At 32.9% G+C, this 27,774-nt stretch overlaps 2 protein-coding genes across 3 annotated transcripts; one reads left to right on the forward strand and one right to left on the reverse strand.

The window, feature by feature from the left end:
• Positions 1 to 4,782: 4,782 nt before the first annotated feature.
• On the reverse strand, positions 4,783 to 6,685 carry LOC114167420 (hydroquinone glucosyltransferase-like). Its single transcript, XM_028052506.1, has one exon. It carries the CDS (start codon positions 6,563 to 6,565, stop codon positions 5,051 to 5,053), a length of 1,515 nt encoding a protein of 504 aa, XP_027908307.1. The 5' UTR covers positions 6,566 to 6,685; the 3' UTR covers positions 4,783 to 5,050.
• Positions 6,686 to 11,842: 5,157 nt separating this feature from the next.
• LOC114166729 (vacuolar sorting protein 3) lies at positions 11,843 to 27,557 on the forward strand. Of its 2 annotated transcripts, none has more exons than XR_003600015.1 (14): positions 11,843 to 13,243; positions 16,014 to 16,289; positions 17,687 to 17,883; positions 18,128 to 18,269; positions 18,836 to 19,108; positions 19,193 to 19,265; positions 19,514 to 19,562; positions 21,216 to 21,501; positions 23,328 to 23,383; positions 24,518 to 24,586; positions 24,687 to 24,798; positions 26,108 to 26,197; positions 26,704 to 26,833; positions 27,135 to 27,557. XR_003600015.1 is itself a non-coding variant. In XM_028051515.1 (14 exons), exons 1-14 carry the CDS (start codon positions 12,122 to 12,124, stop codon positions 27,225 to 27,227), a joined length of 3,009 nt encoding a protein of 1,002 aa, XP_027907316.1. In that variant the 5' UTR covers positions 11,843 to 12,121; the 3' UTR covers positions 27,228 to 27,557. The 2 variants fall into 2 exon arrangements, 1 of the variants encoding a protein (XP_027907316.1); XM_028051515.1 differs by having other exon boundaries at positions 26,663 to 26,833.
• Positions 27,558 to 27,774: the final 217 nt, after the last annotated feature.

Here is a 27,774-nt window from a genome sequence, read left to right on the forward strand (position 1 = left end):
AAAATAATCAGACATGTATAAAGAATTTCATATAGGGATTTCTTATGCAAAAAACAAGGCTAGAAATATTTTTCATTAAAAAATAACAGTACAAATACAATCTCCCCAAACATTGAGAGGAACATTATGTTAAAACATTAAAGACCTAGCAATGTTGAGAACGTGCAAATGCTTTCTTTCAACTACACTATATTTTTTAAGGTCTTTCAACACATGAAAATTGATGTAAAACACCTTTCGTTGAAAAGAAATCAGTAAAAGATAATTCTCTAGCATTATCAAACCTAAAAACTTTAATAATAGTATGACATAAATTTTTGATGTAGTTAAAGAATTTTGGAATGACATTAATGTAATCAGATTTTGTTCTTAAGCAAATAAATTCGTGTAAAATGACTTTTGTCATCTACTAAGGTTAAAAAAATATCTAAAACCATCATAGTTAGTACATCCAAAGGGCCCCATATATCAACATTTAGAATGTCCATTCAGTTAACACTAAAATGATTTTTAACAAAAAAATATAATCTATTTTGTTTAGAGATAGGACAAATGCTACAATGTTGAATATTGTCAATAATAGCTAAATAATTTTTGGAAGCAATAAGATTGTAAACAGGACTAGAAAGATGTCCTAAACGTTTATGTAAAGTATCGTAGTTAACATTATTACAAGAAGTGAAATTAACATTTGACAAAGTATTTTTAGGAAAATCAAAAACCAGTACACAATGTTGATTCTTAGCAATGGCAATCATCTTCATGGTGTAGAGATTCTGCAAAAGAAAATATTAGGTTCTAGTATAAACCAAAAATGGTCAGCTTTGAGCAGAATAACTAAGGATAAAAGATTAAATCTGAATGTTGGATTATACATAACATTGTGTAAGAAAATATCCTTAGTAAGTCTGATGTTACCTATGCCTTTAATAGGATTTTTCACAAAATTTGGAAGAATAATATGTGAACCAGACATAGGAATAAGTATCATATAGATCTTTATAGCAACATATGTGAGATGTGGACTAGAATCAATAATCCATTTGTAAGAATTGACATGGAGGTTAATGTTCAAGATATTACCTACAACATTCGTAGCTATGTCTTATGGAGATGAGGTGTTTGAAATTTTGGCAATAAGGAATTGAAGCAATTATTGACATTAAGCAGTGGTTAAATTTGAAGAAACAACATTGCCAAAGGAATTTTTCACATTATTAACATTGTGTGTTGGTCGATTGTTGAAATAATTTGGAGGATAACCCACAAGTTTGTAACATTTTTTTTAGTATGCCTTAACACATCACAGTGACTACATTTAGGTCCAATTTTCTTAATAGATTTTTGTTTATCAAATTGGGGTTTTTGAGTGGAAGGAGCAACAAAAGCTAAAAGTCTGTAGATTCGTGATCAATGACCTCACGTTAAACTTCTTCTTACAACACAAGGGAAAAAACATTATTGATTAAGGAATGAGGGCCGAAAAGGAGTATTATACCACGAATCTGAGAGCATAAGTCATGTAGACCCATGAGGAAGGACATGACATAGTCAACTTCAGTTTGTTGTTGAAGATGTTGGAGGCCACCACAAGAATAGTTGAACTGAGGTTTGTAGCTAAAGAGTTATTCCCATGCAAACTTCAATTTCGTGTAATAAGTATTGACAATGTCTGACCCCTATTGTAATGACATGAGTTGACGCCAAAGCTAGAAGATGCGAGACCCACTTTTGCAGGAGAAGCAAGTGCGAAGTTCTTCCCAAATCTCACGAGCAATAATGGCAAACAAGATGCTTGTGATAATTTCTTTGGAGACCAAATTATAAAGCCACAAAATCACAACACTGTTAACCCTAAACCAAGTAAGAAAGGAAGGATAATTCTCTAGCGGTTGGGGAAGAGTGTCGTTGATGAAGGGTAACTTATTATTGACGGAGAGCGCAACACGCATAGCTCAACTCCACGTTGTGAAGTTGGTGTGTTTGAGGGTTGAGAAGTTAGAAGGAGACCATATTAGAATGATGAAGGTAAAGAGGGTGGTTGGGGGTCAAGATGAGGTTCTTTACCGGTGGTAAGATCTTGGCTAGTGACAACAATGGAAGCAAGAAGAGAAAGAAGAAGGCAATAACAAGGGAAGAAAAACAAAAACGAAAGCTTTAGATGATAAAAGATCACGCTTTGATACCATATCAGATAAAAGAAGGTAAGAAAAGAAACAACCTTTTTTATTGAGAAACTGTGAGTGATTGAAAAGTTATTTTTTACATAAAAGCAAAGAGCTATATAGCCTATGATACAAAGGTTACTAAGAGAAACTAAAAAAATTGAACTAGGGAACAAACACTAACTAATAACTAAAACAATCTAACAAATACTTTCACATAAAAAATTGTAAGAGTGTATTTTGTGAAAATTTTCATCTTGCCAAAACAAAGATATAAAGAGTTATTATAGCCACAACAAAATAAAGCCTAAAACAACTATCGGTGACACTAACATTGCTAGTTGAATCTAAGCTACATCTACATACACAAAATAATTAGCTGATTGGTTTTCTCCGGAAAAAAAAAAAAGTGACAACAAATTTAAGGCATGTTAGCCAATTCACGTTTTGTAAAATTCATGGATTATGCTTTCCTATGTGTCTATTTGAAAGTAGACTTTGACATGTTAAGTTTAGAGTCACATCGATTTTAAACATGTGGTTTTGAAAACTTATTTGTTATCTAGAGTCAAGTTTTAGTTTATGTTAAAGTAAAATCCTCTTTAAAATTTATTGATTTACTTTTATATTTTTAAATATGATATTATTTTTTTTTCCAAATACACTGGTCACCTACGTATATTTCTAAATTATATTGCATTTTTTTCTAATCTTATGTGTTTGAATTGACAAAAATGTATCTTAGTAATATTATGATATACAAGTAAAGTTTTAACTAAGAATCAATTTTTTTTTCATCTGCATATGCATGTGATTATCCTAAAAAAAAAACTATTTTGTAAATTGTTACGTGTGACCACTTTATTAATTATAATTTTCCATGTAAAAGATTGAGATGTTGATAATACTTTCGTTTTCCCAGATAGTTCATACAATGACCGTTGGTTCATTCATTCCATTTATTTTATTTTGTTTCAAAAAATAGTAAGAGATTGAATCGTGATTAGAAAACTCAAATAAAAATCAGGATTATGCTCATGTTTTTCTATAAAAATTTAACTGAGTTAAACTAATGTGACACTTTTTGTTTTTTCTGAAATTATGAGCCATAAAATTCAGAACCAAGGGTAAGAAATTAACATAATTTTTCAAAAAAATAAAAATAAATAAATAAAAGAAGTGTAAATTGATGCTTTAGTTATCTTCATATCCTTTTCCATTAATAAGTAATTTTTCGAACTTTGCAACTCAACCTCTAACATTAAAAACGTTGTTGACAGAGTACAGTTCTTTAGCATCAATTCATGTGGTCCTCTTTTTTCCTAGTCATGTGAAGCATTTAATTGTATTTGATAGTAGAAGCAATTAATTAATGTATTACCTTTTTTTATTACTATTATATTGATACAAAATTCGATATCCACACAAATTCATTCCTCAATATGGTTTAAGGTTCTAATCTTAAATCATTTATTATACTTTTATGTTTAATATAATTCATTTAATGTTGAACTTCAGTTTGAACAAAACGATGCAATGTTATGATTACTATTTAAAGTTTGCTAGATGAACCGGAAAGAAATTTATTGATATTAATAGAAATAAAATAATTTTAACATTGTTTAATTCTAATTCTAATTTTCATATTTTAAAAGATTTGGTCACGTTTGAATTTTATGATAAATTTAGATATTTTTAATTGAGTTTTTATTAAATTGTTTTTACTTGTTAAGTATTAAAGTTTTTATATTTTTTCAATTGAGTTATTATCGTTTAATTTGTTCATATGAAATTTTATGATTAGTACATTAATTTTTATTATTTTCATCAAAATATCAAAATATATTGGATAACAAAAATATTTCATCAATAAGAATGAGAAAACAATTTCTTAGCCTGATAATGCAAAAACTATTGAAAAAATATGAGGACTTTGTTAAAAAGCCACTTTGATCCTTTAATTTTTTTTATTATGCATAAAATTGAACAAAGTTTAAAACGTATTTCAAATTTAGAGATTAAAATTGCCTAAAAAATAGAAGAGATTAAAATGAATTAAAATATAAGAGACCAAAATTGTGGAAAAAATAATTAGAGACCAAAATTTACGGATTTTTTAAAACATATAAAGACAAAAATTACAATTAATTGTATTATTACATATAACAAGTTAAAGCTTCTTTATTTTCGTATTTTAAAATCGAATCAAACTTTTATATATATAGTAGGTGTATTAAGTATTAATACAATGTATTACACTTGTTTGTTTATTAGAGTTCAAATTTTTTATTAACTTTTTTGTACAGTCTTTTTTTAAATATTAAAAATACAATGTATTCATATTTTAAATATTATTTTAATATATTTTAAAACGTCAAAATTAATAGTAATTATTGTATTATGAAGATACAATAAAAAAATAGCAAAAAAAATAATTTAAAACAGATAATCTAAATTCGTTTATTACTCTGTTAAATAAACATATAACTACGAAAAAAAAATTATAAACACAGAAATTCATACAATGATTATGAAGAACAACTTATGATGACAAAAACTAGATAGTAAACAATGAGATGAAATGGATAGAATAACTTTATGATAGTACTGTGTTTTATTTTGATTTCATCGATCTCTCCAAAAGATAGTAAACAATGAGATGAAATGAATAGAATAACTTTATGATAGTACTGTGTTTTATTTTGATTTCATCGATCTCTCCAAAAGGTAGTACTCAATCAATGGATAAACTCAAAACCTAATCAAAACCTAATCAAACAAAGCCTCAATCATTAACATGATCAATCAACAATAAAACAAAGAAACTGAGAATCTGGTGGAACTACTTTCTCAGGTGATGATTTCTTCCACGTTTATATATTCTTCTACAAAGATTTTCCCAAACGTTTCCACTTATTTACCAACTTTTCTATTGTCCTTGTTGAGGACCCATCTTCCATCATTGCACAGTTTGCAAGCTTCTTCAGTTCCTTCACTTTCCTGCGGATTTCTTCACCCTCCAAACCCTCCTCCATCACACCCTTTATCAGTTCAACAATCTCCTCCTTCACCACCACACCATTGCTCTTCCCTCTAGGGTTCTTCATCTTTGCCCTCAGAGCAACTTTCAATCCTTCACTCACCAAAGCTGCATTGCTTCTTTGTTCAGCAAACAAAGGCCATGCTATCATCGGCACTCCATGCACCACACTCTCCAAAACCGAGTTCCAACCACAGTGACTCAGAAATGCACCAATTGACCTGTGTCCAAGCACTTCCACTTGTGGGGCCCACCCACACATCACCAAACCCTGCTCCTTCGTCCTCTCTAGAAACCCTTTTGGCAAAAATTGCAGAGGATCATCATCATCATCCACCAAACCCCCATCACTGAAATAAGTAGCACTTGCCCTATCATTTGGTGCTCTCAGATTCACCCACAGAAACTTGTGCTTGCTCAACTCTAACCCTAATGCAAGTTCGTTTATCTGCTCCTGGGAAAGTGTGCCACCACTCCCAAAAGACACATAAAGAACTGAATCAGGTTGTTGTTTATCCAACCACAATAAACACTCACACCTACTTCTTGAACCACTCTGTGTGATGGGCCCAACTAAATACACAGGAGGGTAATCACCACCATTACCATTACCAGCACCATTACCATGTTCATTACCATTACCATGTTCATGTTCAGATATTGCTTTTGTTGTTTCTTCTTCCAATTCCATGAAGCTGTTCACCAATATACCATCATGAGCATCGAGGTATCTCTGGCATCGTTGGAGGAAAAGCTTGTATGCCAAACTTCCTCTATCTTGCATGCTGTCTGGAAGATCTCTGCCAGAGATAGAGATGCAACCGGGGAGGGGAATCAGACCAGGATGATCCTTGTACTCACACGAAACCTCGTGGTCGAGGTTTCGGGAATGGAAGCAAATGGACAGGACCATGGTGGAGCAAGGGAAGTATATGTAGGACAAGATGTTGAGTTCCTTGCCAAGCTCCAGAGCCTCGGGGGCCATGGCATCAGCAATGAGAGCAGTGATGGCAGTGGTTCTGGAGAGTGAAACTAGGGTTTCTCTGACGGAGGACATGGCTCGAGAGGCTGAGAGCTGAGTCTGGATTTCGACGGAGGCGCCATTGTTGTTCAGGTCTTGGAAGTTGACTGAGGGGAGGAAGATGCAGTGAATGTTGCGAGGGAGGGAATCGAAGAAGAAGGAGTGTTTGGAAGAGGAAGAAGAGAGTGTGGGAATGATGCATGTAACGTGGAAGGTGTCGGTGTGGAGATGGAGGAGGCGTTTTGCGAACTCGAGGATCGAGACTTGGTGGCTGAAAGCAGGGACGGAAACTAGGGCTATGTGGGTGGTTGTTGTTGTTGGTGGCGGTGATGACTCCATGGGAAGAGGTTTTTTGGACAAGGTGAGGAACACAGACAGAAGAAGATGACAATGGAGGCAACAGAAAATAACCTATGAGTTTGTAGAAGGTTGTTTGTTTGGTTTTTGTTTCGAAAGGTGGGTGGTTGCTTTTATAATTCATTATTATGGTTTAGGAGAAACTATTGCTTGTGTTAAACACGTGTGGATACTGTATCTGACATCTCATAAAGCAGAGGTATATGTGGACGATGCAGTCCCTTGTCTTAAAGCAATGTCAAATGTCAAAATTTATATCTTTCACATCTAAAATTTTGAATTTTCCTATTTTCATATAAGCACCTTTATCACTGATATAAATGATATTTTGACAAATTTATCTTGTAATATAAGATATCATATTTTATAATATAGAAAAATAAATAAATAAAAAAATGAATAACTACTTAAAAAATCTTATTATATTGTAAGAGAAAATTATCAAAACTTAATTCTCAAAAATTGAAAATTTTAATATGTAATAAATTTAAAGTTGGAGACAGGATGTTTTAAACATGTTAACGTGAATATAGTGAAAATATTACATAAACTCCATTCAACAAATACTAAAATTTAAATAAGTCAAAAATAAATATAAAAACACTACTAATATCTTTTATATTTTATAAAAATTTTCTTACAAATTTATTATAAAATTTTATAAAAAAAAACACTTTTTTACTATTTTCTTTTAATTTTACTTAACAGGTAATTTCTTTATAAATAATTATTTTTTATAGAATTATAAAATTTACAAGTATTTTTTATAAAATTTCATGAAAAAAATATTTTGTGTAAAATATTTTACGAAAAATTTTGTACAAAAATCATACAAAGTATTATTTATAACTAAATCTATAAGTATATTCTAAATAAATAATAATAATAAATTGACACAAAATATGTGTTTTTTAGTAAAGAAAATGAATACGAGAAACTAAAAAAAATAATAATTAAATTTAATTTTAAGAATCTCATGCTTTGGGGATGTACAAATAGTGGTATGTCGACAATTCAACACTATCACATTTTTTATACTCTAACAAATCTAAATATTATTATTTTATTTTAAAATTTTACTTATGTACTTCTTGTATTAAAAACTATTTCATGGTCATATTATATTTTCTATACAAAATATTGGTTTTCTATATTTGAAAGGTCATATTAAAAGATTCATTTGTTCTCTATACCTAACCAAACATATACCTTTTACTTGTACATAATAAAAATCATTTTAGTCTATATTCATTTTTTTAATTAAATTTTAGTTCATAGGACTTCATATATGATATAAATTAAAAGCTATACGATTAGATATTAAATTGATAGGAAAGTTTATATAATTATAGGAACTGGTTAAACTTTTTTTCTAAACTTAAAATGTAAATTTTGAACGTGACCATTAAATTGTGATGCAGTTAATATTCTGACTCCTATAACCGACAACCGCGTATTGAATTAATATGGTTTCAAAAATTGAGTGTCTTCACTTACCAAATAAAGACTTAAAGACATGAAAAGTAAATAGAGAGAATGGAGAGAAAGAAGAACAAGCTCTTGATGTACATATAAAAAAAGAAAATAGCAAAAGGGAAAACTAATTAAAATTTAATACGTGCTAGACATGTGCCGGTATATAAATGTCAATAATACATGTCTAAGTGGGACATCAAACAAAATTTAATGTCATTGTTGGAAATGAGAAGCTAACATAACATATAGATGAACACAAATATATAAAAATATTTATACAGTCATTCAGAAAGTATTCATGTAAAGTCATGGTCACGTTGCAGGATAACATACATATGTATGCATGAACATAGGAACAATTGATACTAAATTCGATTATCTGGATACATGTCTAAGTGTGCCGGTATATAAATGTCAATAATACATGTCTAAGTGGGACATCAAACAAAATTTAATGTCATTGTTGGAAATGAGAGGCTAACATAACATATAGATGAACACAAATATATAAAAATATTTATACAGTCATTCAGAAAGTATTTATGTAAAGTCATGGTCACGTTGCAGGATAACATACATATGTATGCATGAACATAGGAACAATTGATACTAAATTCGATTATCTGGATACATGTATTTGACATTAAACTCATTGGTGGTGTGCACTTGTGGTGGTTTCCAAACTCTGTAAGTTTGGCCTCAAGGGATTATTACTCAACCACTCACAAGGAAAGTACATTTCATGCCTAAGACATGATCAAGTCCAGTACTATGACCCCCTTCTTCTCTTCACGACATAACTTACTCTACTCTACTTGAGTGTGAGTAGTTATTAGAGAAAGGATACCCCCATATTGAATCATTATGTCAATGCATACACTAAATGATACCACATAGAATTTCTCCTTAAAATTCTAGCAACCACATCACATTTCACATTCACAGGTATATATTCATATCAGGCACCGACAATATTCTAACCAATAATCCACATTTGCTAAAGTACACAAAATTTCACATAAAAAGGGTTGCTAGACTTGGATCCCTTGGCTCAGCGAGACTTAAATGAAAAGTGTACAAAAGTTCACTCGACCAGTGACTGGATGGCTCGCCGAACAAGTGAATCATTAGAGCTCCCTGAGGTAAATTCCTCATTAACGTGCTCAATGAGCTTAAGCTCGACCAGCAACTACAAAGTTCACCAACTCACAAACTTTGGATTTGCTGAGCAAGTAGGTACTCGACCAACGACCTCCAAGTCAGTAAGTTCCTAATTTTGGTTTCGCATAGCGAGTGAATTCTCGTTCAGTGACTTCCAAGTCATTTAGCCTCTGACTTTGGATTCGCTCAGCGAGCCCACTCTGGACCAACGAGTCTACATAATTATGAAAAATGAGATTTTGCATACTAAGGTCTTTTGAGCCTATTCTAAGCAGCTCTTTAGTGATTTCAAATGCTCAATTACCGAATTTCAAGTTCATAACAAGCATAAGTACAAAGGAGTCTAAAAACATATCAACTTAACAATTGCTTTCTAACAATCAACATCAAAATCAATACCCAATTTCACTCATTAAGAATTACATGCAACAACTCAATATTCATAAGCAATCTTAGGAAATCATACCAATTCCACATTTGCAAAAAACAAACATAGTATAATTAGATTCCTTTACCTAAAAATGACTCAAACGACCGAAGGAGTATCGAATCTCTCTTCCGGCTATTAGAACGCACAACTCAGTCTATGAACAACACAAACATGATCATAACACATCATTAGAACCTTTGATTAGTAAAAACTCAGAAAAAGACTTAAAAGCCACATCCAAGATACAATTGCTCACATGCATTCACTAGGAAGAATGAAAAGAGAAGAAAACCAACTTACTCAAATGAGGAAACTGGTCGGACATATGTGAAGAGCTCGCCACAGAAATCACTCCAGCGTCCTTCGATCTTCAAAGAGATGAACACACGATGAAAAACTTTAGAGAGAAGGAAGAAAGTTCTTAGAAAATGTTTTTAGAGAGTATTCTTTAAATAATTAGATCCTTTCATAAAATTTTTATTTATAAGTAAGCTTTTTATTATTAAAATAATAGTAACTCATTATTTTTAAAACACTGACACTCTTAAAACATAATTTTGTAGATTTCCACATTCTCTCTAACAACAAAAATTTTCTTCACTTACAAAATAAAGAATTAAACTCCAGACATAAAAGAAGAAAAATTATAATTTGACAGCTATTATTTTCTTTTATTTCCATTTTACAAGCAGATGAATAATAAAATATTATATTTAATTAATAAAAATAAATATAAACAAAATTTAAAAATAAAATAATTACTTTTAGGATTATTATTAAACAGGAGTATGAATTTATTTTAATTTTTAAGGTTATTTACAATATAAGGTCTTGTAATTTTTCTTTTTAATAATATTTCATTCATACTTTCTATTTTTTGAAATTTATAAATGATTTATCATTTTCATGATTTATAGTCTTGTTTAATATTTATACTCTTCAATTTCATGTAACTTCAACAGGAGCATAAAATTCCATTATAAAGCTTATAACCTTGGTTATGATTTCTTCATTAAAAAAATCACTTAAATTTAATACGAAATTTGCTCCTAATTACATATAAATAAATTTATCAAACATATGAATACAATGTTCAATAGAAAGTAAACAATATTTTGGATATTTTAACTTAAATCTAAACACACCATAGAAAATGTTGTGACTACAATTTCAACATTTCAATGGTACAAATGTAAATCATGTGGTCCTTCACGTCTCTCCTTTGTCAACTTATATATACTTATGATTCCACAATTTTATTTGTTGTGAGGTATTTTTTGCAACTGTAAATTAACTTTACATTTTTTAATTATTTATTAAAAAATAATAAATATATTGTTTAAATAAAATTTAGTTCAAAAGATGTAAATATATTATTTTATTGCAAATTTTGTTTGCCAACTTTTTCTTTTTGGCTTATTGTACTATTCAAGTTAAAAAATTAAACTAATGTTGCGAATCTATCAACTATTAATTGATAAGCAATTAAATTAACACGACCAATAAAATGTGGGAAAAAATTAAACATAAGCCATCTATAATCTCAATAGACAACTTATTTCTTTTTCTTTCACTATTTATTGATGATAGACACTTAATTGCTTTTCAATTCAAGGATTAATCAAACTTTTTTAATTTCTTAACTTAAAAATGATATGATGAATGAAGCTTTAAATAAAAATCATTAAAAAGGTTCTTCAGTCTGAAATATTAATATTGTATTAAAAATATACAATATTATTAATTTTGAATTGAATAATTCTGGTTGGCAAAATTAGGTGAAATGGTTTATAGTTTAATTCTTTTGAAAAATCAAAACAAAACTGATGGAAAAGATGAATTTTATTTTAAATTATAAGAAAATTCGATAAATAAATTTATGAGTTTGTTTTAGTCCACTGAATATTTAATTAAATTTTTTGATCTATCATAATCTTCTAAATAACAAATCAATTTAGATCACATTTCAACAAAATCTTTTCCAAAGAATATTCAGTTCATTTAAAAAAAAAACATTTTTATATAATTTATAATAAATTACGAGAGACTTATATTAATTTAGCGTGTGCAATTGAGAAAATAAAACTTAAATAAAATATAAATTATATAATAAATTCATATCACAGTAAAATAATACTATTTTAAACCTGAATTACAAAATTACAAGTGTGTATATTAGTTAATTTTGTTTTCAGCTCCTTCTAGACTTATAACTCCGGCCACCGAGAGCGGTTGCACCACCGACAAAGACAGCTCGTGGGATAACGGAACCTCCCCAACCACCGCCGCCGCTGCCGGAATATTTCGACGGTAATCGGCGCGCTAGGTGGAGAATTTTCGACGCCGGATTCGAAAACAGTGTTTTGATATTCATATTTAGTTATGTGAATATTTATTTATTTAAAATTTGGGTGATTGTCACTTTTAGTTACTTCCTCTGTGAAGTGAACACGAAACTCTCACATTAGAGAATGGCGAAGGTTGAAAGCAGCATGGCTCGGGTAGTTCTGGAGCCACACGCGCAGTTCGACCTCACCGCCCACTCACGCGCCAGTTCCATTCGATCACTCGCACTCGCCACACTGCCGGATGCGAGACGGCACCGTTCTACTGTCCTCTACGTCGGCACTAACTCCGGAACCCTCTTCTCCCTCTCCGTGGACATCGACGACGGTGACGGTGCCCCGAACGATGCCGTTCTGCGGAAGCTCTCGTTTCTGCGGAGTGTTTCGGTGAGCGACGCCGCAGTCGAGTGCATATCGGTGATCGAGGAGTTCGGGAAGGTTCTGTTGCTCTCCAATGGGGCTTTGTTCTTGGTGGACTCGGAGCTCTCGAATCGTGCTTCGAAATTGAGTTTCTCGAAGGGAGTGTCGTTGGTCACGAGGAGGAGGTTCAGGAACGGCGAATCCGAGGGTTTGGGTTTGGGTTTGGGTTCGGGTTCAGGACTAGGTTCGGGGTTAGGGTTGTTTCAGAAATTGAGAATGAACTCAGTGAAGGAGGGTGAAATGCAGAGTGAGGGTGGTTGTGTTTTTGCGCTTGTGGTTGGGAAGAGGTTGATTCTTGCGGAGCTTGTCTTGGGGAATAGGAATGGGAAAAATGAGAGGGATGATGGTGGTGGTGGCTCTCTTGTGGTTTTGAAGGAGATTCAGTGTGTGGATGGGGTTGTTAGTGCCATGGTGTGGCTTAATGATTCTATTGTTGTTGGTACTGTAAATGGGTATAGTTTGATTTCCTGTGTAACTGGGCAGAGCAGTGTGATCTTCTCGCTGCCGGATGTGTCGCGGCCGCCAAGGTTGAAGCTTTTGCACAAGGAGTGGAGGGTGCTGTTGTTGGTGGACAATGTGGGGGTTATTGTTGATGCACATGGGCAGCCGGTGGGAGGGAGTCTGGTGTTCCGCCATGGGTTGGATTCAGTTGGAGAGATTGGTTCTTATGTGGTTGTGGTGAGTGATGGGAAGATTGAGTTGTATCATAAGAGGTATGGTGGGTGTGTTCAGGTTTTGCCGTTTGGTGGGGAAGGAGTTGGGCGATGCGTTGTTGCTAGTGAGGAAGATAGGGATGGGAGGCTTGTTGTTGTTGCCACTGCTACCAAGGTATGTTGTAGTTTGAATCTAGTGTCATTGAGATCATAATTTAGTTGATTGATGATGTACTTGTGATATTATCTTGGACGGTCGGTTTATTTTTTTGATTTTTTGGTGTATCTGGAATAATGGATTGTTGGGGTAATCTGAATATGGAGTAGTTCATAATAACGATTGCAATTTTACGGGCCTCCTTTTGTCTCATAGTTTGCTGTATTGGTTTTTCACAACTTAAAGACTTGGATACTTCATAGATACATATAGGTGAATTATATGAGAATATTTGTGTTGGATGCATGAACCAAATGCACGAATAGGTGCTTAATAGCTTGTAATTGATTTTAGTCCTACGTTATATTAATGAATTTAGTCTCATTAAGCTTCACACTTCATTTCTTAACATATAAAAAGGTCAACATATAAAATACATAATTTGTATATAGTGTAAAATTAATGTCACCCAGCACTAAAGGTTTTGAAGTTCTGAACAGAGAACATAGTCTGCGAGGGGAAACTTAGGTTTGGGAGTTGGGAGAGGAGTTGAAATTGGTTGTAAGTGTCTTCCATGAACAGATAGTCGGGAGACAACAAATTATGTGAAAAAGGCATCCACCAAGGAAATGTAATAAGAAAAATCATTAGAAGAGGGAACAGGGAAGGTCCTCAGAAGTCACTATTTGAAAAGGTGATTCTGAACAAAAAGGCATAGAACTTTCACTATAAAATGGGATATCCTAATCTAAGGTGCCAAGTATGTAGTACATTGAGATTAAGATCTCCTGATCTAAGATGCCAAGTGTAGCTTGTAGAACAATTATTGGAAATAGTGGTATTAATACAAGTATTACTAGAACAAACAACAATACTCAGAGGCATAAACTGAAGACTTGAAGACTGAAAGAGGCCATTGGGTCCAACATGTCCATGAAGAAGAACTTCCTAGGATTTTTGAAATTTGACAAAGCAATGGTTGATAAAAAAGAACAAAATAGACATTGTTATCTTAAAGAAACTTTCTCACACTAATTAAATTCTCGTTAATAAAAGGAACCTATAAAAGTTATCGAGAGATAAGTGGGTTTTCAGATTAAAGAGTGAAGAGAAGGTAGTGGAACCAGAAGAGTGTATGTGAAGGCCTTGCCCATTGCCTACAAAAGTCTGATTAGATCCTTCAAATGGAGCATTCTGTTGGATGTTTTAAGCAAACTTTGTTACATGATAGGAAGCACCTGAATCTGGAAATCAGGTCTGAGATGTAGATGGTTCAGTATTTGTAACCCTAGCCTGTGGTTGAGTGGGATGAATATATTGATATGGAATGTTAGATGTTTGAGGCCAATGTTAAGTTGAAAAATAACCAGGAGCAGCTGCTGGGGAATTCGCCCAAGCCACAATAGATGTATGGGTCACAGATGATGATTGGTATTGTAAATTAAACTTGTGATAACATAAAAGGGCAGTATGACCGTATTTCAAGCAAACCTGGCACTATATAGAACTACAACCTCCTCAGCCTCTTCCTCAACGACAAAAGCAACCTCCTCGTCCTCGTCTAGAACCACCAAAACCTGTATGTTAAAACTGAGTATTCTGATCAATGTTCCTATGTTGATTTTTTTGATCATGAATGTGAGGAATGAGCCAATGGATGTTAAGCAATATTAAGAGAAAGAGTAGAATATGATCCTTTCATATACTTCTGTAATCGCAATTCTTTTGCAAGAAAACCTTCAACTTCTTCAATAGTAACAGTATCAATTTTGCTTTCAAGAAGTACAATAATAAAATCATATTTTAGTTGGAAGTCCTTCAAAAATGGAATCCATACGTTCTTTTGAAGAAGCAGGATCTCCAACTGAACAAAGAGAGTCAATAAGAGACGTAAGATGAAGAAGAAATTCTCAGTAACGGTAATTATCCAAAAATGAGTTTTTGAACTTCGAACACAATTGACATGCTTTTGTCCTAGTTTAATGATGAAAATATGCGTGTATCTTGTCCTGGATTACATACGACTGAGTACACCCATGCACACGCTACAAGACAGTGCTGGAAAGATACGACTGAAGCCATACAAGAAGCATTTGATCTTGTTCTCAAGAAAGATACTTTGTATTAATTCTATTAAGAATAAGAAATCTGGATGAAATGACGCAAACAATGTGCCTTACCTATTCAACCTGTATAATTTTTTTTTATCAATTTGTTCGGTAATTTGATGCAAAAAAATGCTACCGGAGCATGTACCAAAATAGATGACTGCAAATCTCCTAGTGGAGGAGGGGTTGGAGGAGGATACGAGGAGTTAGGATTGATGGAAGCCATGAATGAGGATCACATATTGAATTAACAAGAAGAGTGATTATTACTTGGAGTGAAAGACACAAAATTGAGTAAACCTTTGTTGCAAAATACATGTTTATAAGGACAAAGAAACACTACTTAATTGACAGCTGTTTAGTTGTAATGCACTAAAATTGACAACTGTTCAATTGTAACTGACTACAGCTAACAACTATTCAGTTGTAACCAACTGTTATTCAGTTGTAAACGCCAGGAAAAATAGAGACCTTGTGATGCAAAGTGATTGTTTGGTTTCTTGTTATTCTATTGCTTGTAGTTTTGTTGATGTCATTTACACTTTTAACTGTTGATCATGCCTCAATTAATTATTAGATCCTATGTTGGGTTAATTTATTCTGTTGTAAAATTAAAAATAATTTGGACTGTCGGAGTCCTAGCTCAATGAAGTATTTAATTCTTTTACATATCTTTCTAGGTAGTGTGTTATCAGAAATTACCTTCTGTAGAACAAATAAAAGACCTTCTGAGGAAGAAGAACTATAAGGGAGCCATATCCTTGGTGGAGGAGCTTGAGTCAGAAGGGGAAATGTCAAAAGATTTGCTGTCGTTTGTTCATGCTCAAGTGGGATTCCTCTTGCTTTTTGACTTACATTTTAAAGAAGCAGTGGACCACTTCTTGCTTTCTGACACGATGCAACCTTCTGAAGTATTCCCATTTATAATGCGTGATCCAAATCGATGGTCCTTACTGGTACATTGTGTTTGTCTCTATTTATATTACTGCCTTAAGCTTTGTTTCAAAATTGTACTTTTTTTGTTCACAACCTTTTGTTTTTTGTTTCGAGACAAGATAGTGTTTTTGACGGTTAGTTTTAACTATTGTTTGTTTGGATTATCAGTTTTAACTGTTGTTGTCGTGAGCCTTACTTTTAACTTTTGGATCCTTATTCATATATCAATCTCTATCCCTTCTAATAAAAATTTGGAAGAAAAAAAAAATCAATATTCAAAACTAGATACATTATAATCAATATTTATTTTCTATTCAAATTTAAATAGAGATATTTTAAGCAAAATATTTTAGAAACTAGACAAATAATTTTAATGTAGATATTTTAAAATTTCAGGTTTCATTTAGTACTTGAAAGTTGAAACACAAATGATTTTTATAAAATTACTTATGAAGTATTGTTTAGTATTTAAATATTTATTTGATGTGTTATTTTTTTCATTTCATTTACTGGTTTAATATTTTTTCGATCATAAAATCTGTTATGATCTGTTAAAGTTTTTCGAACACTAATAATATAATATATAATAATAATACTTTTAATGGTTGGTTATTTATTATAAAATTAAAACAGTTGCCATCTAGCTCTATGCCATCCTGTCTTGGGAAAAGCCCAAGTTCTACGTTGAATATAAATAGTGTCAAGATATTTGGGGCAACCCTCATCTTGTGAACCAGCTTTTAGGGTTGTATTAGGCGTATCTAAATTAAAATTTTAAGATACTGATATAGTGTTTTTGGCAGTGGCTGCTTTGTGCTCTGACTATTATGTTTGTGATATGTAATATTTTTGGCAAAATATCAATGTGCAAGTGCGTATATGAAAGTATTGTTGAATTTGAATAGCAGCAATAGTGGTTCTATAGTGCTATCACATGGCGGATCCATGCTCTGCTATGCTAACTTTCATTTGATATGCTGACTGTTGAAGTGACTATCATGGCTGGTATGGTTCTTGTGCTTGTGGCATGGTTGGAGGTTTTGCAAAAATAGTTGTGCTTTTGAGAGGATAGAACTTCAGAAAAATGATGCAAAATACTGCAACAAGCTACTCAAATAAGTTCTTTTTATCAAATAGGTTTAATATTAAAATAAGCTAGTCAAATGAGCCAGAAGCTAGCTTAAAAAGCTTTGCTTAACACACTCATAATGGTTGAAGTTCATTCACTTTGTGATACCCTGGGCAGTGCGCTTAATGAATTTCAATTAAATATACTATATTAACTACTAATTTTTCTATTAGGTCATGTGGGCTATATTGTGAAATGTGGTACTTGTCCTTAATACATATACATTATTCAAATATTTAAAATTTGTCTGTATGAATGTAGTACAGATGTTCAAACTGGCTTTTGTAGGTTCCTAGGAATAGGTATTGGGGTTTGCATCCTCCACCAGCCCCTCTTGAAGATGTTATAGATGATGGCTTGATGACAATCCAAAGAGCTTCTTTTCTGAGGAAAGCAGGTGTAGAAACAATAGTAGATAATGATCTTTTTCTCAATCCAGTGAATAGAGCTGATTTGTTGAAGTCAGCAATCAAGAACATTAGTAGGTCTGACTTCAATTTTGTTATTATTCACTTATTTGTTTCAGTTTTGGATGTTGATTATATTCATGCAGTCTCCGGTATTTTGCATAGAAGATATGAATATACTTGAAAGTTGAAATATTTGCGTTTCAGTCTCATATCAAAATAGCATCATATATTAATAATTTTGTGGAAGCTTTCTTGTATCTGTTTTTATGGTCTTTGACTTGTTTTTGTAACCATCTATGTTGATCAATATTGTGTTTAGGTATTTGGAGGCCTGTCGAGAAAAAGACCTAACAGAATCAGTGAGGGAGGGAGTTGACACTCTGCTAATGTATCTCTATAGAGCTCTAAATTGTGTTGAAGACATGGAGAGGCTGGCGTCTTCTACAAACTGGTGTGTTGTGGTACGTACAAATTACTGTTATTGTGGCTTCCATATTTTATGTGATTTCTCAATAGATATATGCTAATTAACGCTTTTGTTTTTACATAAGCTCTGAATTCTGGATGTTGTTATTTTTGAATTTACAGGAGAGAAATAGAGAGAGGTGCGATGGAATTGTTTAAGTGAAATTGACTGACTTATAGGATGATGCTTAGGTTATGCAGAACATCTGTATATATAATAGTGATTCCTAATACTCATGAATGGGTGCTACTTCCAAAATACTTATTCTTAAAAATTTTAAGCATTTAAAATATAATATATGAACTGAACATTATTGTAACATGTATTTAATTATTTGATTGAAATGATTTTGATACGTTTTCGTAGTTAGCAATGTAAAAAATATGTAGTAAATAGAATTCGGAGATATTATTTCTAAGTAGATTTGAGGAATTACCTTTTCTTGTTCCTGATATGACTATTTTTGAAGTTCTATGGAAACAAAATAGCATCAATAGCAACCCTTTAATGAAAACTTAGGTTGCTTGAAAAATGACCTTATGAAATGCATTTCTCTTTCAGGAGGAATTGGAGCAGATGTTAGAAGAGTCTGGGCACCTACGGACACTTGCTTTCTTGTGTGCAAGTAAGGGAATGAGCTCAAAAGCTGTGCATATTTGGCGCATCCTTGCAAGAAATTATTCATCTGGCCTGTGGAAAGACCCTGCTTTGGAGAATAGCACGAAGGACAGTGGGGAAAGCCTTATTTCTAGCAGGTCAATTGCTGCAGCTGAAGCATCAAAGATTCTTGAGGAATCATCTGACCAAGAGTTGATTCTACAGCATCTAGGATGGGTACGAGTGTTTAGAAGTTTGTTGTTCCAACTTGATAATCTTATTGAGTGATCATTATTCTTGTTTTGAATATTTTATTTTCAGATTGCAGATATTAGCCAGGTTCTTGCAGTCAAAGTTTTAACTTCAGAGAAACGAGAGATCCATCTTTCTCCTGGTTGGCCTTGATTCCATGAGAATTTTGTGCTCGTTATTTGGATTATTATTATGATTTGATACTTTTTATTGAGAAATGTAAATCTTTACTAGTTTGGACTACTTGCTTTAATGAATATTATCATACAGTGCCTAATATACTCTGCCAAAAGGTTCTCGAATATGATAGTCATTGTTATGTTTTAATTTTTGTTAAGTTTGTTTTATTTCTGAAACAATCAGTGATGTGTTATTTCTTTCACATTACAGACGAAGTTGTTACAACCATTGATCCACAGAAGGTAGAAATTTTACAGAGGTATGCTATTATTGTGTTATCTGTCTGCAGTGCACTCACAAAACTATAATGCCTTAAGAATTTTATGAGAATTCCTATGGTTGTTGATTTGAAGGATTTGATAAAGTTATTAATTCTTCTTTTATTTCATTTTCGTTCCTTTTATGTTTTGCTGACCATATAATAAACATGACCACTGATTAGAGTTAGAAAGTGTTACATTAGTTAGGCTACACCTATATTTCCTGGAATATTATATAGATACACTTCTCATTGTTGCATCATCATTGTGAAATTCGTCCAGCACCTGTTTTGATGCCTTCTGTCTTTTTAGTTTTAAAACATGTTTCTCATTCAAAATCTATTAATATTTAAAATTTATCTACAAAACTGATCCCTTAGAATCCAAAAAATGAACATATTAACAATGTTTTTGTGATTCTCTTCTGTTTTCATGATGGTTGAAAATGTAAATTTCTCCTGGACTACTGATGTGCCATGCTTTTTTGAAAATGTAATTCATGCTCTGATTTATCTGGTATAGCACTGAATCCAAATCTGGTATGCTTCTTTGATCTGGTATAGTAGTGAGTCCTGTTTGATTTAATGCATGCTCGTTGGAAAATGCATACCCTCCTGAAATCCTTTGAATCGCTCCTAAGAAAGGAAAACTGACTCTGTATGCCTCCAAGATTTTAAAACTCTATATAGAGCAGAGCTTCTGTGACCTGCGTTCAGAATTTTAAAATTTTTATATCCACAAAACTCTATTTTTAGAAGGAGATTTTCTTGTCTTTTTTCTCTTCTTTACTCTGTTCCCCATAATTTCAATTTGGAAGCTGTATAGTACCATTATCCATGACATGAATCATCTTATCACTGATGCAGCCAGAGTTCCAAAATTTTCTAAATCTCCATTTCTTTGGCATTTTTAAAAAATTAGAAAAGAAGTCTAGTGATATATGCAATAGTACCAAATGTTTTTAGAATTCTACAAGGAAGGAAAAGGTACAAACTCAAGTATCTTGTATTTACATCAAGTATGACTCTTGTTTGTAAAGTATAGACAATTTAATATAGGCTTTAAGCTTGAAGGAGCCTTCACTTTCCGCAGTAAATTGGAAATAGACTGAGATATTTGTTCATTTTGATACTGAAATAGACTGGGAGATTGGAGTTTCTTAGTGTAAAAGCTGTTAAAATATGCTGCAAGACACTAATGATGGGGAATGTTTGGAGATTCGTCATTCTTGATCTATCGTCTCAAGTGACAAACTAGTAGCAAGAGCATACAACAACCAAACCTCTTCCCACTAGTTGGGGTCACCTACCTGGTTAAACTATGCCATAATGCTCTATTTAGAATCTTGTTCACAGACAAACCATTGATCTATCCTTCTTAATGGATTTTCCAGTAACTTAATTTCTTAACACCTATTTTCTGTCCCATACAGTTTTTCTTCTAGTCATGAGAGACCATGAAAAATGTTATTGTTCTACATGCTTTTACTGAGAAATATTTTTTTGGATTGATCTCGGTGGTGTTGGTTTATCCACTTGGCAAATTTTATTTGACAGGATAACTCTTGGTTGTTCTTGCCACCACAATATAAATTTTTCTTTTATTTATTAAAATTCTGATCCTTTAGTTTATGCACGGTTCCTTGTATTTAGGTATCTCCAGTGGTTGATTGAAGACCAGGACTGTAATGATACACAGTTGCATACGTTGTATGCCCTCTCACTTGCCAAATCAGCAATTGAAGTCTTTGAATCTGAAAATATCTGTGAGAATCTGGATAGTGAAAATATAGAGACGAGAAGTTTGGCTGTGTCGAAGAACTCAATCTTTGACACTCCTGTCAGGGAAAGATTGCAGATATTTTTGCAATCCTCAGATTTGTATGATCCAGAAGAAGTTCTTTATTTGATTGAAGGATCGGAATTGTGGTTAGAGAAGGTAATTTTGAAACTTTTGACTGTTTTCTTGGGTAATGTTTATCTAATGCTGACATACATGATACTAATGGTTCTTTGTAATTGGAGAGAGACAGAGAGAGAAACAAGAGAGAAAACATAATTACAACATATTGAGGATATAATTACAGAATATTCAGTTATCCTATTTTAGGTTAATAATATAAATATAGAAACAAGTGAATTCATTTTAATATCTAGTGTGACTATATTTACGAGATTCTAGCACTCTCTTCAAGCTGGAGCATATAGGTCATGCACCAAGCTTGTTACATATGTAGTTTATTTGAGGATCCTGTAGTGACTTGGGGAATATATCTGCCAGTTGATCCTGAAAATTTACAAAACTAGTAGATATTTCCCTGAACATGACTTTCTTTTGACAAAGTGACAATCAATTTCTATATACTGTCCATTAAGGGAATATTGGATTTGAAGTGATTTGTATGACTGCCTGGTTATCACATGTAAGTGAAAACTGTATAAGCTCCCAAATTTTAGTTCCTTAAGTAACTGTATTGAGCCATATTAGGTCCTGACTTGCTATAGTCATACTCTGGCTATGCACTGACTTTACTACAGTATTCTGCTTCTTGCTTTTTCAAGAGACAAGGTAGCTTCGACAAATATACAAAACCCAAAAGTGGACCTTTTATCAATGGGAGAGCTTGCCCAATCTGCATTAGAATATCCCATAACTTTAGTGTCTTTTGTTTTCCTATAAAAGACCCTTTCCCTGAGCTCATAGATGTATTGAACAGTGTGAATTATTGTGTCCTAATGTTCTTTACATATAGAGCTTAGAAAATAACGAACTACACCTACTGCGAATGAAATACCTGGACAAATACAACAATAAGCAGGAATAGTCATATAGAAGGCATTTTGGTAATGGTGGGAAAAGCATCCCATAATCCAACCTAGTGTTATAAAAAAACGGCCATGACAGTGCCATGGTGGAAAGCGGTGACATTTTTTGTTGACTGCCACAACATAGCGGTGGTGAATCAGTTTTCCATGGTGGCTTATAGCGGCTGCTTTGGGTGTTGCAAAATGGTGGTTTAGATTGGCCATGGCGGAAATAGCAATTCACGCAACTCACAGTCAAAAGAAAAAAGTCTTGAGTCAGTGTGACATGATCCAACCTAACACAACTCACGACAGTTTGTAACCCTAGTTTTCTTTTCTGTTTTAGTTTCTATTTTGGGTTGAACCCAGCCCAGTAATCAGCTCAATATTGTTGAAATGTTGAGTCATAGGACTCGACCCAAATCTAAACCAAAAATTAAAAAACATAGCGTGCCCACACACCCCATGCCACAACTTCTCATACTCAATTCCACTACCGCTCCAAGAAACCCACACTGTCATCATTGATCCACTTTAGTGTTCATTTCTTTTGTCAGTATCGGTGTTGCCGCACCACTACAACACTGCCTTCGATCTGGTGCAGTAGCAGTTCCACTCTCTTTGTGCAAGGTTTTTTGTTTTTTCTACTTCTCCTCCTGCATGTCAGCCTCTCGTTAGGCTCTTGATAAGATATTGAGAGAGAGAACAAGAGAGCATAAGATGAATACTGTATGTTAAACCACAAATAAGCTATTGAATTTATAAGATGAATTCCGTTACCTTATTTCAGGCTATTAATATAAATATAGAATCAATCTAATTAATCCTAATGTCTACGTTACTTCTATATTTACAAGATTCTAACAGTAATAGTAGACTTTTGGGAGAGTGTGGTTATTAGCTCCCTCAGGTTCAAATGGATGATTAACATTCTTTACTTGTTTTTTCTTTACTTGACAGGCTATTCTATATAGAAGACTGGGGCAGGAGACTTTGGTCCTCCAAATTTTGGCTTTGTAAGTGTCGATAAGCTTCAAAATTTTCACTAGCTTTCATTTAAATTCAGTCAAAGCTATGACAGTAAAAGTTAAACCCTTACGTAAATGAGCAAATAACAAGGTCATAATGCTAAAAGTTTGTTGTTCAGCATAAATAAATATATAGAGACAAACTTTTAGCATAAATAAATTAATTTTGGAACAAAAATACAAATTATTGACCAATTTATTGTTTTTGACTACTAATTTTCTTAGAGTTTGAATTTGTTGAAAGAGTCTTATAAATGGGGATGAAAGGAGTAATAGCAAATATAGAAACAACCAACACTTAATAGACCCAAGCAAGACAACTCTAGTAAATAGTGCTGCTTCTGTGTGCAATTTTTAGGATAGAAAATAGTAAACAATGAGAACAGATGAAGAACAGACCCAAAAGCAGAAAGAGAGTAATTTGTTGCAATAGAGGTGTGTGATAAATAGACCAAAAAAGGCAAGATAAACCTGGGATTTTCTCGTGATCAATAGCCCATGGACATTCAAAGAGTAATATTTTAGATTTTTTGAACTTGATTTCATCTTTGGACTGCACTACCTTTTGGAGGAGGGGGAGTTTTGATCTCGCTGTGGTTTTGGAATCTTTATTTTATTATGTACACTAGCAAGAAATGTGATTAAAGTTGACCTTGCAATAATTTGATTCATTGAAAAATTTGTTTTTGATTGGGATGAAAGAGGATGTTTTATCCTTATATTTGACTGTCCTCTTTAAGTGGGACAAGGCTTGGTTGTTGTAGACAAAATAGAAAACATGAATATGGATTACATTTTTAGCAAATATTATCCTTTTATGGTGTCAAAGCTTGCAGTTTCTAATAAATTGTAAAGAAAAAACATTTAAAAGCATTGGGAGATATAAATTTACCGTATTTTGTGATTAATGTCATTGTCTAAAGTTGAGATTTCTGCAATCAGCATGGTTCCATTGGATATGTATTTTAGCAGACAGTTGAATTTCTCATAGTTTTAGGATAGTGAGGTTTAATGTGAATAACGTTAAACACGCCCAGAAAAACCAATTGGCATACAATTTCTTAAATCACTGACTATTAGTTTTTTTCTTTATTATTATTATTATTATATGTTGGCTCCCAGGAAACTTGAAGACAGTGAAGCTGCTGAGCAGTATTGTGCTGAGATAGGAAGGGCTGATGCATTCATGCAGTTTGTCACAATTTACCCTTTTAATATTTGATTTATATATTTATTTATGCTGAGATTGGTTAACACGTTTGTGTTAATGCTCTTTTTTTGTTGTCCTCAGGTTGCTTGAAATGTATTTGGACCCACAAGATGGTAAGGATCCCATGTTTACTGCTGCTGTTCGCCTACTCCATAATCATGGAGAATCATTAGATCCGTTGCAAGTTTTGGAGGTACTAAACTCACTATATTAAGTTCTGAATCAAATCGTTTGCAACATCTATATTCCACTGCAAGAAGTACATATTTTGCACCCTACTCCACAGTAAATGGGTAAAGGATCTGTTAGCATGAAAATATGTCTACCTGTCTGTTAGGAATATCCAAACAGATACCGCCATGATGTGTATTTAATTAGCAAAGAAGGAAAAATATAAAGATGAATGTGAACAATGTTCTCCCCCAAGACAGAAGATATTTGGACTCCAATCAATTCTCAATTCCACAATGTCTGCTTCAGTTCTGATTCTCTCCCCTATAACATAATTCTCTCTCCTTGATTCACTTCCTTCTCCCCAAAATAGCTAATTCTGAATAGACAAGTTTCCTTTTGGGCCTATGGGGATAGAGACCTTGAAAGGCTTCTCTTAATTGGGTTGATTCCTTTCATTGGAAAAGTTCCTTTAGATTATTAATATAAATAAATGATTACCCCATATAAAACCATCAGGTTTTAAACTTGTTCAGCCCTTTGGTAAGGATTGAAGGGTTGTGTCACCTCCTCTCATCTGATGTTATTGTCAATAACCTCTTAGGTGAATGGGGCAGGGGCGACCAAAAAAATGCCAAAAAAACCTTAAGCTCTAGATATCTTGTTGAGAATAGAGAAAATAGGGTTTGAAATTAATTTCTCTTGTGTATAAATCACATATAGGGTAATCTATTTATAATAGAGAGAAGTACAACTAAAAAGAGTAACTGAAAATAAATAGACTAAAGAGAAGATATTGTTTGATATTGTGGTTAACAATATCTTAACAATATCAAACAATATCTAAACAATTTCTAACAGAAGGCATATAGATGGTTGTATTAAAAGTTCCTCCACATGCAAGATCATCTTGGGTTTGATGTTGGGACATCGAACAATGCAATTTACGACTCAGATCATGTTGAAACTCAACACTTGTGTAGAAAAATAGCGGTTGCAACAAATGAATTCTTGAGTGTTTGTCATGGGATCTTTAATACCGATATCAATGGTGTACTATCCCAAACCTCAAACTATTTGGTGATGTCTCATGAATAGTTTTATTATTTTTTATGAAACAGTCATATTATAAATTAGTCAATGGAGCTGCTTGAGCAAGCCACTCCGTAGGCATATTGAAAATGCTAAGTTTTATAATTGTTAGTGAAGGATATATCTCTCTGTAATTAAAGGACTCTTTTTATTGAAATGCAGTTTGTCATTTTTTAACTATACTTAATTCATTTCAGAGTTTTCGATCTTAATTTTAAAGTTTTGGCTTTATAATGCAGAAACTGTCTCCAGATATGCCACTTCAACTTGCTTCTGATACTTTACTAAGAATGTTCAGGGCCAGAGTTCATCATCATCGTCAAGGACAGGTACTTAAATGTTTTTTTTCCCAGATGGATAGATTGTCCTAATCTCAGGTCTTTTTTCTACGTGATAGAGAAAGAAAAATTAAACTCCACTCAGGGTGTAGTCTGTCAAGAATAATCAGTAATCCTAAGTTATGAAACTTCTCTGGAAGTTCGGTTTTTACAGCATTCAGCAAGACTTTGGCAAATGTAACTGTTTTTTAAATACTTATAGAACACTGTATATGACTTAATTTTGTGAGATAGTTTTGGTATAGTCTTTACAGTAGCACCAGTTTATATGGATGTAACCACCAAATTCATAGTAATTTCTGAAATGAAACTAATTTTACCAATAACTCCTACATGCCATCTTCCCGAGATTAATTTTTCTTTTTGCTCTGTACTCTGACATTTCAAGGTTGATTTCTTCTTTCTGTTGTCAATCAAGTATTATGGGCTTGTGATCGTAGTTAGAAATTGTTTCAGATTGTGCATAATTTATCTCGTGCTGTGGACATTGATGCAAGATTATCAAGATTGGAGGAGAGGTCAAGGCATGTTCAAATTGATGATGAGAGTCTCTGTGATTCCTGTGATGCACGCCTTGGTACGAAGCTATTTGCAATGTATCCTGATGACACTGTTGTATGTTACAAGGTTAGTTGTCCCAACCTTCCATGTCTCACCACAATCTTGCTACGCTGTTGCCAAATGTTTGATCTTAGGACACTTGATCTTTATTCCAATGCAACAGAGGAAATGTAGCTGCAAAACTTATTTCTCCATTTCTTTATAGAACTTTCTTGAGCTCATCCATTTCATTCTCGAAGTAATACTCCGTCATTTTGTTAAATAATCTGTTTAGTATAAAAATCCAGCTAGAACTTTTATTTTAAAATTCATTGTTTACTACTTTAAGAATTCAATTCTCTCATTTATGCTTTTTAATCCTTTGTAGTGTTACCGTCGTCAAGGTGAGTCAGTGTCTGTATCAGGTCGCAATTTTAAGGAAGACATCCTATTTAAACCGGGTTGGCTCGTGAGTAGATGATCTTTAAACTATGTCAAAGCTAGATGCAACTAATGCTTGGTTGAATCCCAGAAGCAGCTTCCACTTCTTATACCAATCCAAATTCATTCAAAATTTGGAAAAGAAAATTCGTTGATGATAGGTCGGGTTAGAGTAAAAAGCTTGGAGGATCAGGTTCTAACCTTCTAAACTAAAAGAGTAAAAGTTGATATAGTTATTATCCCATGATGCTACTGTAAATATCTGTTGAGTTCTCCATTGTGTTCTCCATACCTTCGGCAAATTCCTTTGTAAATTTGATGATGTAAAATGTAAATTTTTGCCCATAATAATCACCTCTTTTCCGTTTTAGTTCATAAGTCAATATACTGATATTTGCATCTCTGTTGAGTTGTCTGTAAATATCTCATCTTGCAGTCCTCTTTACATTAAAAAACGTTTCCTTTAAAGTGAAGGAAAACCAGTTTTGAGGATAAAGAAAATAATCACCGTTCATTAGAAAACGGACGATTGTAATTGTAATTGGTTGATTTTAAATTTATTAAGTATGTATTTGATTCTGTTAAAA

Source organism: Vigna unguiculata, chromosome 10 (genome assembly GCF_004118075.2).
Source record: "Vigna unguiculata cultivar IT97K-499-35 chromosome 10, ASM411807v1, whole genome shotgun sequence".
Lineage (NCBI taxonomy): Eukaryota > Viridiplantae > Streptophyta > Magnoliopsida > Fabales > Fabaceae > Vigna > Vigna unguiculata.